This window comes from Lagopus muta, chromosome 1 (assembly GCF_023343835.1).
Source record: "Lagopus muta isolate bLagMut1 chromosome 1, bLagMut1 primary, whole genome shotgun sequence".
In the NCBI taxonomy this organism is placed as follows: Eukaryota; Metazoa; Chordata; class Aves; order Galliformes; family Phasianidae; genus Lagopus; species Lagopus muta.
The window spans coordinates 136,091,637-136,106,778 of NC_064433.1; the positions used below are offsets into that span (position 1 = coordinate 136,091,637).

At 46.5% G+C, this 15,142-nt stretch overlaps 1 protein-coding gene across 1 annotated transcript in view; it reads left to right on the top strand.

Annotated features, from left to right (window-relative positions):
- Nucleotides 1-9,735: 9,735 nt before the first annotated feature.
- Nucleotides 9,736-15,142, top strand: part of GAS6 (growth arrest specific 6) — a 37,596-nt gene continuing 32,189 nt past the window's right edge. Inside the window, exons 1-2 of the mRNA XM_048960244.1 lie at nt 9,736-9,950; nt 10,103-10,269. Coding sequence (XP_048816201.1) covers nt 9,806-9,950; nt 10,103-10,269 — 312 coding nt within the window. The 5' untranslated portion in view covers nt 9,736-9,805. The remainder of the gene's footprint in view (nt 9,951-10,102; nt 10,270-15,142) is intronic.

The following is a 15,142-nucleotide window of genomic DNA, read 5'->3' on the forward strand; positions in this document are numbered from 1 at the left end:
CCAAAAATGACAGCTGAAAGAATTGCCATAGGGAGCTCTCATGCTGACCTGTGGGCTTCTGTGATGAAATGTTGATGTTTATACCATAGTCATCTGCCATGCAGCAATCTCTTTTTAGTTGATGAATGTGTATTCAAGAAGTGAGTACATGCATTCCAAAGCAGACACTTGACATATCTCAGATGAACTGTGCCACTAAAGATGTCTACAACCCTCAGTGTGCCATAGAAAAAAACAGAGGTGAGGGGCTTAGACACAAGCATCTGCCCCAAACACACCTGAAGCCAGTGGATTGCTTTCCCATGGATGTGTCTCCCTGAGCCACCATCCCAGCCTTCAGAAGGTGCCCACTTTGCAACAAACCTGGCTTCTTTGTGGGCTCTGTGCTTTCTTCTTTGCTTTAGGAAATCCTGTCACAGAAAGCATTAGTTGGGCATTTTGAGGAATGCTTAATTCTGTCTCTTCCTCCCAACCGCTTTCTCCCCATCACCATGGTAGGCAAAAATAGTTAAATGTTTGGAGTTAGGTTGCACGCATTGTTTATCCACACTTGCTCCTGCTTCTAGGTCTAGCAGAGGAAATAACTTGCTACAATAAAGCATCACCCCATGAGGTAACATCAGATAAGCAAAGCTGGACAAAAATGTTTGCTTTGGCAATTCTCCACTTTCTTTAAGTTGGCTGGAGAGCCTGCTTTGCTCTTAGAAATGTGAAGGCCCTGGTTGCACTCAACTGTAACACAGAGCTTCATGGTTTTCTTGGTGAGGTCCCTGTAAGACAAGGAGAACAATCTCACCATATCTGCCCCTCATGCACAATTGGGCTAATAAGCATCAAGCCAAACACACATCAAAAAACCACATCCAATGTTATTTGCATTAATTTTCTGCCCTTCCAGAAAAATTAGCCTTTGCAACCTGCTTATCCTCTGCAATCGGGAGCTGCACAATGCCACAGCCATATGAAATTCTGATCTAACACAGGGAGAACATTTTGGGTCAGAGGCAGCCTCCTCTCCACCAATGCCCTGTGCAGTCAATGCCAGGGAATGGGGGCACAGCCAAGAAAATCAGTTGCCACACCAGTGGCACTGCCATGGCCTTTTACTTTGCACCTAACAGAAACTTTTCTAGTTCAGCCTCATTTCCAGGCAGAAAGTGCATCTGTCACAGCACGAGCATTGCACCTCATATGCAGGCTGGAAGCCCTAAATAGGCTGGGCTTACTTGTTGGTTTATTCTCTGACCCTCCTCTTCCTCCTTCAACAACAACATGTGTGCAGTAACAATATTTCTAGAGCACAGTGTTAAAACAATGAACACCTGATGACAATAGAAATACCAGCTGGAAAACTTCAGTACGAAACGTTAAACCTAACTTTCTAACCAAGTAATAACTGAAGGGAATTTCTCAGATTTTGAGGTGTTTTCACTTGTGTTAAATTGGCTTATGCGGGAGCTTTCTGTTTAACACTGAGTACTTTGATAGGACAACGGGGAATGGTTCTAAATTGAGACAGGGGAGGTTTAGGTTAAATGTTAGGAGGAAGTTTTTCACACAGAGGGTGGTGATGCACTGGAACAGGTTGCCCAAGGAGGCTGTGGATGCCCCATCCCTGGAGGCATTCGAGGCCAGGCTGGATGTGGCTCTGGGCAGCCTGGTCTGGTGGTTGGTGACCCTGCACATAGCAGGGGGTTGAAACTAGATGATCATTGAGGTCCTTTTCAACCCAGGCCATTCTATGATTCTATGATTTTATGATTCTATGATTCTATGATACTTAACAGGATACTTGACATTTACACTTAGCAATAACCAGTGTGTAATCTCTGGGACTTAAGATCTGAATTTCTGGTTAAACAACATAGAAACAAACTATAATTTCACACAGTCATATATTTTTTGTGGTGCTGTGGGTGCCAAATCAGGGATGAAAGCAAACTGATGACAGACAAAGGGAACCCACTGACTCGCTGGGTGGCTGGTTTCATCTGGAGAGAGTCGATACAAGCCATGTGTCAGCAAATGGAGAGCAGAACTGCAGCAATGTCCAATATGGTTCTACACACAAGGCTTGGGGGTGAACCTGCCCACACACTGTAGCACTGCCATCCCCATTGCTGACAGACCCAGCTGCACAGGCACAGGGAGAGGAAAGAATCTGTTTTGAAAGGAAAGCATAATTCCATCTTTTTTTGTGTGCGTGTTGTTCTAGCTATCATTCCTCCTCTTCACCAGAGAAGTTGGAGATCAAGTCAAACGTTTATAAGAAGCAAATGTTTATAAGACAGCATTGTAAACCTTGGACTGAAAAGACCAACAGACTTAAAAAAAAAAAAAAGAAAGCCAACTTTAGCTCTTCCTGCATCTTATGTCTGAACGTCTTCATTTCCAGGCTTCAGTTTTCTAGTCTGTAAACAGGAATAATCTTTTCCTGTCTCAGAGCAGTACTGTAAGAAGATCCGTGATTCGTGGTTGTAGGGTGCCGTGACATGGCAATATGGAGATACACAGGCACTCATATTTGTATGTAGTCACAGGTGGACACATGGACTTTTTACATTTTATTTTTTGCACACCTGCTGTTTTTTTCTTAGCCATATTACTGCCTCCCTAAACACAAAGCTTTCTGGTAGGCAAGAGGGTCTTGATACGTTTAAGTGAATACAGGCTTGCACAGGAATGAAATAGTGCACTTCCTTGATATATAAGCTTCATGCATCTTGCAAATGACAATGGCAGAAAGTTTTGACATTTGATAACAAAGGCAGAACATGGGCTCAGAACAGGCTTTCATTTGCAACATACAGTCACATTATCGGGTCTTTCAGAGCAACCTAGAACTGAAAAGTGAGGCAACGCATCATCTAGATGTGCCTCCCATAACTTTGCTGGTTCAAATAACACACTACTGAACTATATTTTGAATTTAGGCAAAAAAGGAATTTCTCTCTTTCTGCTGCCAGTGCCCTCAGACACAGGTCGCACAAGCTCCATGAGAAGCTCTTTGTTTGCCTGACTCCCACATCGCAGCCCATATCAATAACACCTTTTGTTCCATGTTCTTGTGAGCCCTTCTGTATACCCCAGACCTCAGTTTTGTTTGCCTTTGCTGTAGTTTTTTTGTTTGGTTTGGTTTTTTAATAGAATCATAGAATCATTTGAGATGGAAGGGATTTTTAAAGATCACCTAGTCCAAATCCCCTGCAATGAACAGGGACACCTGCAGCCCAATCAGGGTTCTCATGTTGGGCCCTCCTTTCCTTGAGCTTTAGGAGAAGGGTATCTCACAGCAGTCAGACTGATCAACAACATCACATAAATATCACAACAACATCATATAAATATCTAAGGTATGGGGGGCAGAATGGCGAGGCCGGACTCTTTTCAGTGGTGAGTGGAGACAGGACAAGGGGAAACGGCTGGAAACTGCAGCATAGGAAGTTCTGCACAAATGTGAGCAAGAACTTCTTTACAGTGAGGTGACAGAGCACTGGAACAGGCTGCCCAGGGAGGTGGTGGAGTCTCCTTCTCTGGAGATGTTCAAGACCTGCCTGGATGCCTACCTGTGCTACCTGCTGTAGGGAACCTGCTTTGGCAGGGGGGTTGGACTCGATGATCTCTGGAGGTCCCTTCCAACCCCTACAATTCTGTGATTCTGTGATTCTGTGATCACATCTAGAAAACACTTTCCTCACTGATGACAAGCTAGCAGCACAATAGCTCTGGCCTAACCTCCACTTCCACGTCACTATTAGTGGCACAATTCACTTTTTATTTCCTCCCAACCTGGACAGCAAGGATTTCCCTTGTAGAAGCACAACAAACCAAACCAAAACACAACACACCACCATCTATTTTAGAACTAAACTCAGAACTCCTGCTTTACTTAGCCTACAGAAATCTTCATTTTGTTGTTATAACAAAGCAGAAATCTGTTTCTTGGTCACATCCATGGCTTACCTTGCTCTGGTGCACTCCCCTCCACTGTTTCCCTTTCTCCATCCTTTGCTGTTCCCTTTCTCCGTCCTTTGCTGCAGCACCATGCAGACAAACCTTGCTGGAGCATGTAATTCATTGACAAAAGGCCACAGGAAGCCCTGCTGTCATTTTGCAATGTGGATCTAATGCAACTGCACAGCAAATACAAAGTAATAAAGATTTCGACTGGAGGGCAAAATGCCTTCCTTGTTGTATTTAACAAATACACATTCAGACACAGAATGTGCGTCTGTGTGTGGACACAAACAGGATGGTAGCAGTCTGTGCTTCACATTTGTGGAATTTCATTTAGGCTACCCCTTTTGTTCACCTTTTCGTAAGGGACAAATAACAAATGGACAAATTTGGCTTCAAGAAGGAGATAAGTATTTCCTGCTGCCATTAGGAAAAATGTGAGAGACAAAAATAAAGCGTTACAGCATGGAGCTGCACCGCAGATGACTTATCGGCATTTTTACCTGCTTAAAATAAAACACATCCACATGAGAAATGTTAATTATGGCAAAAGATTGAACAGTTTTTGCTTACTTTGCCAGTAAAGAACATTTAGAGTTGCCATTAAAGGACTGCTATTTTGTTACATTCAACCCAACAACATTAAGCTGCATTTCTGCCTTGGTGCTATTTGGCTCATTCAGAATATTTCGGCAGCCAGAGAGAAGGAGGCAGCTCTGAGAGTTCAGAGCATTTGCACTGCCACATCTCAGGGAAACAACAAGCTCACCTCTCACCACCCCTTCACACCATGTCACAGCCTGGAGGTTAGCCAATGCCTCCCAATAAGCAAATCTTATTTCCATCTACAAGCCATTTTTGAGTTATGTCCTTATTGCTTCGCGTTGATGAGCGCAATAAGGAAAGCATCATGCTCTTCTGATAAGAAGCCCACTTCAAAGGCAGTCCTGGACATATCAGCACACTCCCTCCTGCCTCAGGGACCATTTGCACACGTGTTATCTCTCAGCTTGTCCATTCGCCAGCTTAGTGCTCATGCCATCCCTGCTGATATTTTGCAGGGCATAATGCACTGTGCAGGCTTGTATTTGTTCTGACAACTTGGCTGCAATTTTCTTTGTCTCTTCATGTCACATTTGAATTTATTTGTATTTATTTTCTGCTTCATTCAATCAATTAAGGGTCCCCTAGAAAACAAGCAGTTGTGGGCTTCCTAAGACTAGAAATCATGATGAACTCATATGCGACTTTACACTTCAATATACAATTGATGATAAAATGACAGACAAATCACTTCTACTCACAGGGTTTATGAAATACTTTACACCACTCACAAATTCATTCACATTTGGGGAGCCTAGCTCAGAATGCAGGCTTGCTGAACTCTTGTCCTCGCCTTAGGTCAGGAATGGGTCCATATACTCACACTACTTTTCCTCCTCCCTCTTGGTTTTGATCAATTTTTGAAGAGAGATACCAACTGAGGATTCGATTATGAAGTTTACTTCTGAGCAAATTATATGTGGAAGGTAATTCACTTACCTCCCATATCTTTCTCCACACATCCACCTCTATTTCTTTATCCCAAGATTCTTCTTTCACTCGAGCCTATACTTGCTTTGTTTTCTCATTTGTTTCTTCCTCTAAAGAAAAAAAATTATGTCCATTTTGAAAATAAACATGCTATTTGCTTAAAGAGTGAAGTAGTGTAATGAAACCTTCCCAGCGTTCAGGGAGCTGGGCTTGTTCAGCCTGGAGAAAAGAAGGCTGCAGGGTGACCTCATTGCAGCTTTTCAGTACCTAAAGGGAGCCTACAAACAGGAGGGGAGTCAATTCTTTGAAAGGGTTGATAACAGCAGGACAAGGGGAAATGGTTTGAAGTTGAGTGAGGGAAAATTTAGGCTGGATGTCAGGGGGAAGTTCTTTACAGAGAGGGTGGTGAGGGGCTGGAACAGGCTGCCCAGAGAGGTTGCTGATACCCATCTCTTGATGGGCGTTCCAGGCCAGGTTGGATGGGGCCCTGGGCAGCCTGGTCTAGTATTAAATGTGGAGGTTGGTGACCCTGCATGTGGTGGGGGGGTTGGAGATTCATGATCCTTGAAGTCCCTTCCAACCTGGGCCATTCTATGATTCTGTGGTTCTGTTTGTTTTTCTTAGGAAATGTTTGATTCTAGCATGCTGGATAAGAGGTATTTTACAACATCATTAGAGATCTCCTCCTGAAATTTCACATCCTCCCACAAAAACATTGGCTTAATCTGAACGAACATACATGGGTGTGTGGTGCCAGGAAAGATTCATATTTGGAAGAGGAGAGATGAGATCATTTTTTCATATTGATCCAGGCAGAGGCTCCAGCCTCATCTACCACATGGCCTCCCCAGACAGGAGGAGATGCACTGCTACCATGAAGGATTCCCATATTGCAGTCTGGGTTTCATTCCCATTAGATGACAGGAAGAAATCTTCATTACTTAGAATTTCTCAAAAATTCAGGTCTGTCTGGGAAAGCTCCATATACTGCTACAGGAGATACTATCTTTGGGTGATGAAATGCTCAGCTGCTTCAGTAAGGATTTTGTACATCATTTTTCCACATAATTAAAGATAATTTGGTGGTGCGTTAAGACAGCAGAATATTTGAGATGCTTTAATGCAAAGTCATTGTCAGGCATCTCCATGATAACCTTTCTGCCCCCTGTGCTTTCAGTCTGTGGGCTCCCCTCCCAGCCTGCTCACATGTGGGTAAAAATTGACATGTTTCTCAACCTCTACAGAATTCTTGTGCCCGGAGCAACAAAAGGAGATGTGACAGGAGCATGGTATGATGGGCATGTCATCCTCAAGAAATAAATAGTTTAGGCCTTAATTTAATATCCTTAACTGGAAAGCACACTTGCAAAGGCTGGTTTGTGCAGCTTGGAGCAGGAGGTTGACTGCTTTAACTCAGTGTTGTTCAGCATGGTGAACAGCAGTTTGCACATTTCCTCACTGGCAGCAGACAGAATGCCACTGTCCAGGTTAACATTTGGGTTTGCTGGTGTCTGAAGACATTTTTCTGAGGTCAGTTCACTATTCTGACCTCTAACAATGGGAAATCCTATTGAGGCGGCACCAAGAGTGACACGGGGGGGATGACAGTGCAGAGCTTCCTGTCCTTGAAAATTCCAGTTTATTTTCTGCATCAGGCTGCAAATTATAGTTCACACAATTAAGGAGAAACTCCTGGGTCTTAATGTGCTGAGTTTGGCACATGCCCAGCCTGCAACGCATTCTAGTCAAATAACGTGGAATCAGCTTTCTCACTCCCATAGATGTTGCATTGCCTCCTACACATAGAGATTTGCTGGTTAAGCCTTCCACAACCATCTTTTTTTTTTTTTAATGTTCTCATGTGATCCCACATCCCTTTACTCCTCCTGCCTTGCAGAAAAGTAAAGAAAAAAACAAAACAAAACAGAATGTCATCTTGGCAGCACTTTTGAAGGAAAAAAAAAGCAAGAAATAAATGTGGAACGAGTATGTCACACCATCATTTACCTCTAAAATCGGAGATAACCTTGTCATTGTGAGAAAATTTACAGTATATAGGTCTGAGCAATATGTCCTTAGGGTCAAGGTAGCACGTTATATGAACAAGGTGACACCAGAGAAGGTCAACATTTCACAATGCCCTAGGCTCAGGAAATGATATATAGGTGGATGGATGGATGGATGGATGGATGGATGGATGGATGGATCAGTGGATCAGTGGATAACTCGATGGATGAGTGGATGGAGTACCTGATCCAGGATTTGTTACCTAGCAATTTTTTTTTTTTTTTTAAATTTTTTGCTCTTTAACATCTTCTTGTAATATTTTTAATGATTTTTTTTTTTCAAGTGACATATTAAATCTATTGCATTTTGCACATATTTCTTACATTATCAGTGTCTACTAACCACTAGAATCTATGAGTATCTACTAATCCTAAAGGTTCAGAGATATACCTGGAAATCTCTGTCTAGGTAACATGACCTTTAAGTCAAAAGGGAGTCTAAAGTGGGACATGCTGAGTTTACAGAGAGTTCCTATAACATTTGCTTCAGTATTTTCTGCAGCATTTTTCTATCTTGATTCTCATGTTCCCTGAGCCCTCACTGCAACAGCTGATCAGATGGTATGAGCATGCAAATTCTGAAGAAAACGAAATCCAACTAACTGCTTAAATCAACCTTAAATTCGACATTGCCAGAAGAATGGAAGGTGGAAAATATGACTGTTAAAAGGACCTTGGGGCTCACCCAAGTCAGTGTTTGAGGTCTGTGCCAGGCAACTTACTGGAAACTGTAATGAGGAATAGAATTAGTAGACTCAATGACACATTGGAGAAAAGTAAGCATTGCATATCAAGTAGAAGTTCACATTTTTGCAAATCCATTAGATTTTCGAAGAGTGATTTTGTTTGTAGAGAAGGTGATTCTGATCATATTATTTACCTGTATTTTTTTATTTGCCTTTTACCTTAGGTTCTCCAAGTGTGTTCTTATGAATAATAGGATAAAAAACTGTCTGAAAGGAAACTTGCCACTAGTTTACATAATATAAAGTAGTTTCCAGAGCCCACAAAAATCTCTGCCCCTCGACATATTCAGAAAAGTTATGAGGAAGTGTAATACCACAGTGATGTCTTGCAAACAGAAAGGAAGGTGGAGGGCAGCACTGGGGCAGCCACCTCACTGATTTGTTGGGTTGCTCTCGTTAGGTTTGCTGCATGCCAGCACAAGAAGCAGACGTGACTAAAGGGTGGGAACAAGAAACACCAGGACTGTTCCTTGGAGCAACGCTGGAAACTACGGCCCAAATGGCCCAAAGCTCTGCTACTTTGGAAAGGAGTTGCTTCAGGCAGGACACAACAGAGGCCTATGCATGCAAACAAAAAGGGCGTTATCATTCACTCCTAGAAGACAGGAATTCAGGGTACCCTCTGGCATTACCAGGCATGGAATGCAAGGCTCAGGGTAGGCAGGAATCATAGAATCATTAGGGTTGGAAAAGGCCACTAAAATCATCTAGTCCAACCACTAGCCTATCCCCACCATGCCCACTGACCACATCCCTCAGTGCCACATCCACATGGTTCTTCAACACCTCCAGGGTTGGTGACTGCATCCCCTGGGCAGCCTGTGCCAGTGCATCACCATTCCTGAGAAGAAATGCTTCCTAACATCCAACCTGATATATATGTAATAAGTATTGTTTACACTAATTACACTGTACATGCTATAGATAATTGTGGATATACAAGTGTCTGTTAGATATAGCAAAATAAATGACATCCTATGATCTTTCACATTCACTTGTCTGCTGAAAACGGCAGCAATAAACCTTGGTGGACTCCAGGTGCAGTTGGGAGCTCTGACCCACAGCTCTGGGGTCAATTCAGTATATAGATGTGGCACGGAGGGGCAGTTAATCGGGTTTCATGGAATTATAAGGGTTGGAAGGGACCTCTGGAGATCATCCAGTCCAGCCCTTTGCAGTAGGTTTTCTACACAGGACGTGTGCCCTGTAACCGTGGATGGAGAGCGGTTAGCATAGCGGTGAATGACATAGCGGTATGGATCGTGTCAACCTCTTCCTTCAGGAGCTGATTGTAAAACTGCAACATCAGCGGCGAACAAAACACGCCGGGACGCGGGGCAGAAGCCCTTTCCCGCAGAGCTGCGCGGTCACGCGGCCCGCCCCAGGCGGGGGCAGCCCCGCAGGCAGGTGGGCGGCTGGGGGCGGGCAGGGGGCGTGCGGCCGAGCCCGGTGCTCCGCCGCGAGGTGTGTCCCGCCCGCGGCGGCCGGGAGCCATTGGATGGGATGGGCGAGCGGCTCCCCCGGCGGGCTCGGCAGGCTCCTCGTTCCACGCCCGCCCCGCGTCGCTCCGCTCCGCTCCGCCGCACCATGCCGCAGCCCCTCGGGGCCGCCCTGCTGCTGGCGCTGCTGGCGGCGGACTGCTCGCAGGGTGAGTACCGAACCGGACCGGGAACCCGGCGCCGGGCGCGGCATCTCCATGGGAAGCGGCGGCGGGGGGCGGCCGGGCGCGGGGCTGCGCCGCTACCGAGCTCGGCCGCTCATCTCTGCCTCTGCCCTTCTTCCTCCCGCCGTCTGGCCCAGCCGTGCTGCTGCGCGCCCCGGAGGCTGCCCAGTTCCTGCGGCAGAGGCAGCGGCGAGCCTACCAGATCTTCGAAGAGACTAAGCAAGGGCACCTGGAGAGAGAGTGCGTGGAGGAGCACTGCAGCAAAGAGGAGGCCCGGGAGGTCTTCGAGAACGACCCCGAAACGGTAAGGAACGCGCAGGTGGCGGGTCTCCTCCCGGTGGGGACGCAGTGGGAGGAGGACGAAGAGCTGGGAAGCGGCTGGGAGCCCCGTAGCACAGCCAGCACCCGTTGCCGGGGCCGCTGGAAGTGCCCCTGTGAGGAGGATGCTGCGGGTACTTGGGCAGGGCGTGCCGGCAGGATGCTGGCTCAGGGAAGGGCACCGCGCCGCCCTGCCGCGAGAGCACTGCAAGGTGACACGGTGCCTCCCGGACTCCTCGCTGCCCTCCCGCCGGCTGTGCTGAGGGCTCCTCACCCAGCGGGGAGGCAGAGCTGAGGTTTCTGATGAACACACGCTGACGCTCCCTGGTCAGCTTCAGCTGGGTGAGCGTTTCGGAGCAGGCAAGTTCAGGAGCTGTCACTATGGAGGCGCGCCTGTCGGCCTCTATTGCTGCTACACTCTCCCATCCAGGTGTGGCTAGAAGCAACCAGCATGAAAGGCTGACCTTGTTGGGCTCCTTGTTGCAGGCTGTCACATCTGCCATCCTCTCACTGCACAACGTGTGCACGCGTCTGTGCTGCTTTACAGAGCTTGGCTCGCCTGCCCCATTCCTTCCTCTCCACGCTGCTTGGAAGCAGCCGCTCCTGTTTCAGAGCTGATCTGGCACCCAGTAGCAGCAGGAGGTGTTTTTCTCAGGCCCGCACTGCACAGTGTGTTCCAGTTAATAGCTCGGTGCTTCGAGGAGATAGGGAGCGCGTATGCGTGTGCATGTGTAGGTGTGTTTGTACACAGCACATGCACCAGAGGCGAGGGAGGGACGGAGGAGCTGTTCTGCATCTCCTTGGGACAAGCCTTGACATGTGCGCTCTGTCAGGCACTGGCTGTTGTTACAAAGCAGTGTTAAGGGCAGCAGAGAGGTTGGCTTTGCTTTCTGCCAAGTTTTAATTTAGAGCTTAATACAGAGCTGCTGCCCAGGCAGTGTTTAGTTGTGCACCAGTTCTATGTGCATCTCATCGGCAGCTTCTGCCTGCAGCTGGGGTGCATTAAAAAGAGCAGGGCCAGGGGGTTGAGAGAGGTGATCCTCCCTCTCTGCCATGGCAAGGCCACGTTGAGAACACTGCGTCCGGTTCTGGGCTTCCCAATTCAAAAAAGACAGGGACTTCCCAGAAGGAGTCCAGCAGAGGCCCACAAAGATCATAAAGGGCCTGGAGCATCTCCTGTATGAGGAAAGGCTGAATAACCTGTGTCTGTTCTGCCTGGGGAAAAGAAGACTGAGGGAAGGGATCTGATTAATGTTTATAAATATCTGAAGGGAGGTGGGATGCAAACAGATGAGGTCAGGCTCTTTTTGGTGGTTTGTAGCAATAGGACAAGGAGCAATGCCCTAAAACTTGAACGTAGGAAGTTCTATACAAATATGCGGAAGACCTGCTTTATGCTAACGGTGATGGAGTGCTGGAACAGGTTGCCCAGAGAGGTTGTGGAGTCTCCTGTGGAGATGTTTAAGACCCAGCCAGATACCTACCTGTGCAACCTTCTGTAAGGATCCTGCTTTACCAGGAGGGTTGGAGTCAGTGATCTCTTTAGGTCTTGGCCAACCAGGACAAGCCTTGTGATTCTCTGTAATATCCAGTTTAAGAGAGTGGCTCGCACTGCTTTTTCAATATTCCAGTTGATATCCACAAGCTTAGAATAAGTATTCACTACAGAGCAGCGAGTGCAGGAGGAATCTTGCAAATGGAATTTGTAGTGAGGTAACCCAAGGTGAGCAGCTCTGCTATCTGCTATGGGTGGTGGGCTCTGTAGATATGTTTGAATCAATATTTGGTACTTATACTGTGTACTGAAAAAAAAATAGGGTTCTCCCTACGTTGTCTTGCTAATGAAAAGAATGAAATCATTTGAGTTTAAATTCTTTCAGTGTGCAACATAAGAGCCAATCACACCATTTAGGCATGTTCAATAGTGCAAAGTATTTCAATTTTTTTTTGGTGTTCTCTTTATTACTGCTGTTAAGGCTAGTTTTGGAAACCTCTGAAGAAATACCACTGAGGCTGAGTGAGCTCCTAATACCTGTGTCCCCTTGCTGATTTCACACATGCTTTGTCAGTGACCTGGATAAAATGATAGAGTGCACCCTCAGCAAGGGGAGAGGCTAATGCACCAGAATGCTGTGCTGTAATTCAACCAAACCTGCACAGGCTGCTGAGTTGTGTGGAAAGGAACTGAAGTTCAACAAGAGCAAGTGTAGAGTCCTACACCTGGGGAGGAATAACTGCATGCATCAGTCCAGGTTGGGGGCTGACCTGCTGGAAAAGAACTCTCTGCTGAAGGACCTGGATGTGCTGGTGGGCAGCAGGTTGGCCATGAGCCAGCCGTGTGCCCGGGTGGCTAAGAAGACCAATGGCATCTTGGGATGTATACAAAGAATGTGGCCAGCAGGTTGAGGGAGGTGATCCTTCCCCTCTACTCTGTCCTGCTGAGGCCACATCTGGAGCACTGTGTCCAGTTCTGGGCTCCTCAGTTCAAGAAGGACAGCGAACTGCTGGAGAAAGTCCACTGGAGAGCCATAAAGATGATTAGAGGCCTGGAGCATCTCCCATACGAGGAAAGGCTGAGAGACCTGGGGATGTTCAGCATGGGGAAGAGCTTATAAATATCTAAAGAGCAGGAGTCAAGAGGATCCAGGCTCTTTCTGTTGGTGCCTAATGATAGGACAAGGAGCAAGGGGCACAAACAGGAACACAATTCCATCTGAACATGAGAAACAGCTTCTTTGAAGGTGACAGAGCACAAGAACAGGCTGCCTAGAGAGGCTATGGAGTCTCCTTCTCTGGAAATACTCAAAACCCACCTGGATGCTTTCCTATGTTTCCTGTTACTGTAGGGAACCTGCTTTAGCAGAAGGGTTGGACTTGATTTCCAAATGTCCCTTCCAATCCCTACAATTCTGTGATTCTGCAGCAAAGCACTTTATTTTATCATGTAAAACTTCCTGGCTGCTGTTCTGACTCAGAGCTCCCAAGAGCTGTGAATTTACTTGCTCTGGGCAGTGTGTCCTTGCTCCTTATTGCCACATTGCTTGAATTTGGCTGAGAAGCAGCCATGGCACCTCCCATCAGGTGGATTTACGGCTTTCCCTATCTTTTCCAGCCAGCATATGGCACAAGGCATCAGATGCACAAAGCTTGGAGTCATACATGTGAGCTGTTACTACTGCAAACACTTGAAGCCGCCAGTTGTTTGTAAGGCGTAGATGACTTCTGGCAGCACCTATGGATGTGATGAGCAGAATATTTTCCTCACCTGCCTTTCCATCTGGCTTAATCTTGTTACATTTTCTTGCTACACACCTGAGGTAGAGGAGGTATCTCTTTAATAGTGGAAATTATTATGCTGCCATCTCCCTGGTGTTGCATTTACACCCAGTCCTGTTGGCTGACAGAAGGAAGCTAGCTGAGAGAGAGCTGGCTTGGGAAAGGTGAGAACTGTTCAACAAACAGTTGAACTAGCAGTTTGTGAGTTGCAGAAACTGCTGCCACACTTTGGCATATTTGGTACAATGAAGACTTCTTAGTGACTGGGGAAATATACTGATTACTGTTGACAGCTGATGATTTCTTGCATGTTGGAGGGCTGAAATGTTTGTCTCTGAAGGCTGAATGTGGTCACAGAGGCTAACTGCTTAGGTCATGTCAGAAAGAAAAAGCTGCACAACTTACTTCTTTAGGTTGGATATTAGGAAAAATTTCTTCTCAGAAAGAGTGGTGATAACCTTGGCACAGGCTGCCCAGAGAGGTGATGGAGTCACTGTCCCTGGAGTTGTCCAAGAACTGTGGGGATGTGGCACTGAGGTACATGGTCAGTGGACATGGTGGGAATGGACTGGTGGTTGGACTAGATGATCTGAGAGCTCTTTTCCAACCTTTATGATTCTTGCCTTCCTTAGCCCTGCAGGGATCCCCATGTGGGCTTATTCATAGGGAACATATCTGTGCGTTGCTTGTATACACTATCAGGTCTGTCCACGTCTCCCCAGTTTTATGGCATAAAATTCCAGCATAAATCTAGCCCCATGGGTGCTCTCTGTGCTGGTGGGCAGTCTTGCAGCCATGATGGTTGAAGGTTCATTAGTGATTAGTCGGAGCTTGCTCTGCATCTCACCTTTCCCAGCCCAGTGAACAGGCTGAGGGTGTGCAGGAGGCCAGGCTGGTGACCTAAACCAGCCAAAGAGTCATTCCATGGTGTGTAGCAACATGCTTGGCAATAAAAGGGGAGAGGAATGGGGATTGGTTGGACATCTTTTGCTTGGCATCTGGCTGGACATCAGTCAGCCTGGTGGTGATGAGTGGCTGCCTTTGCATAACTTGCTTTGTTTTCTTTCTCTCTCTTCTTCCACTTCTCTTTTGCTTATTAAGCACTTTTTACCTTGACCTGCAAGGTTTCTTGCTTTTGCTCTTCCTTTTCCTTTCTCCCTGTCCTTTTGCTGACAGGCCAGATGGGTGGCTGCGTGGTGCTTGGCTGCCTACCAGGGTCAACCCACCACAGAGACCTACGACTTAAAGCTGAGATGTGAAATTACATTAAATGGTTCAGTCAGACAGCTCCAGATGTTTAGATGAAATGGAGCAAGGCTGTTACGTGGCTTCCTTGATGCTTCCCAGCCAATGGATTCAGGCAATGGAAACATCCAGCCAAGAGTAATGTTATGGAAAGGTGACCATTAACTGGACGAGGCAGTAAACAGCAATGAAATTGCATGTTACTGTAACAGAGCACATTTGTTCTACATCAGGCCTTCATTGTTTCAGTGATCAGCTTTTCAAAGAAACTGCAAGCAGTCGGCAGAACATTGGCTTTCCCTGAAACCTGTGTGCGGGTATTGCCACATGTGCCATTA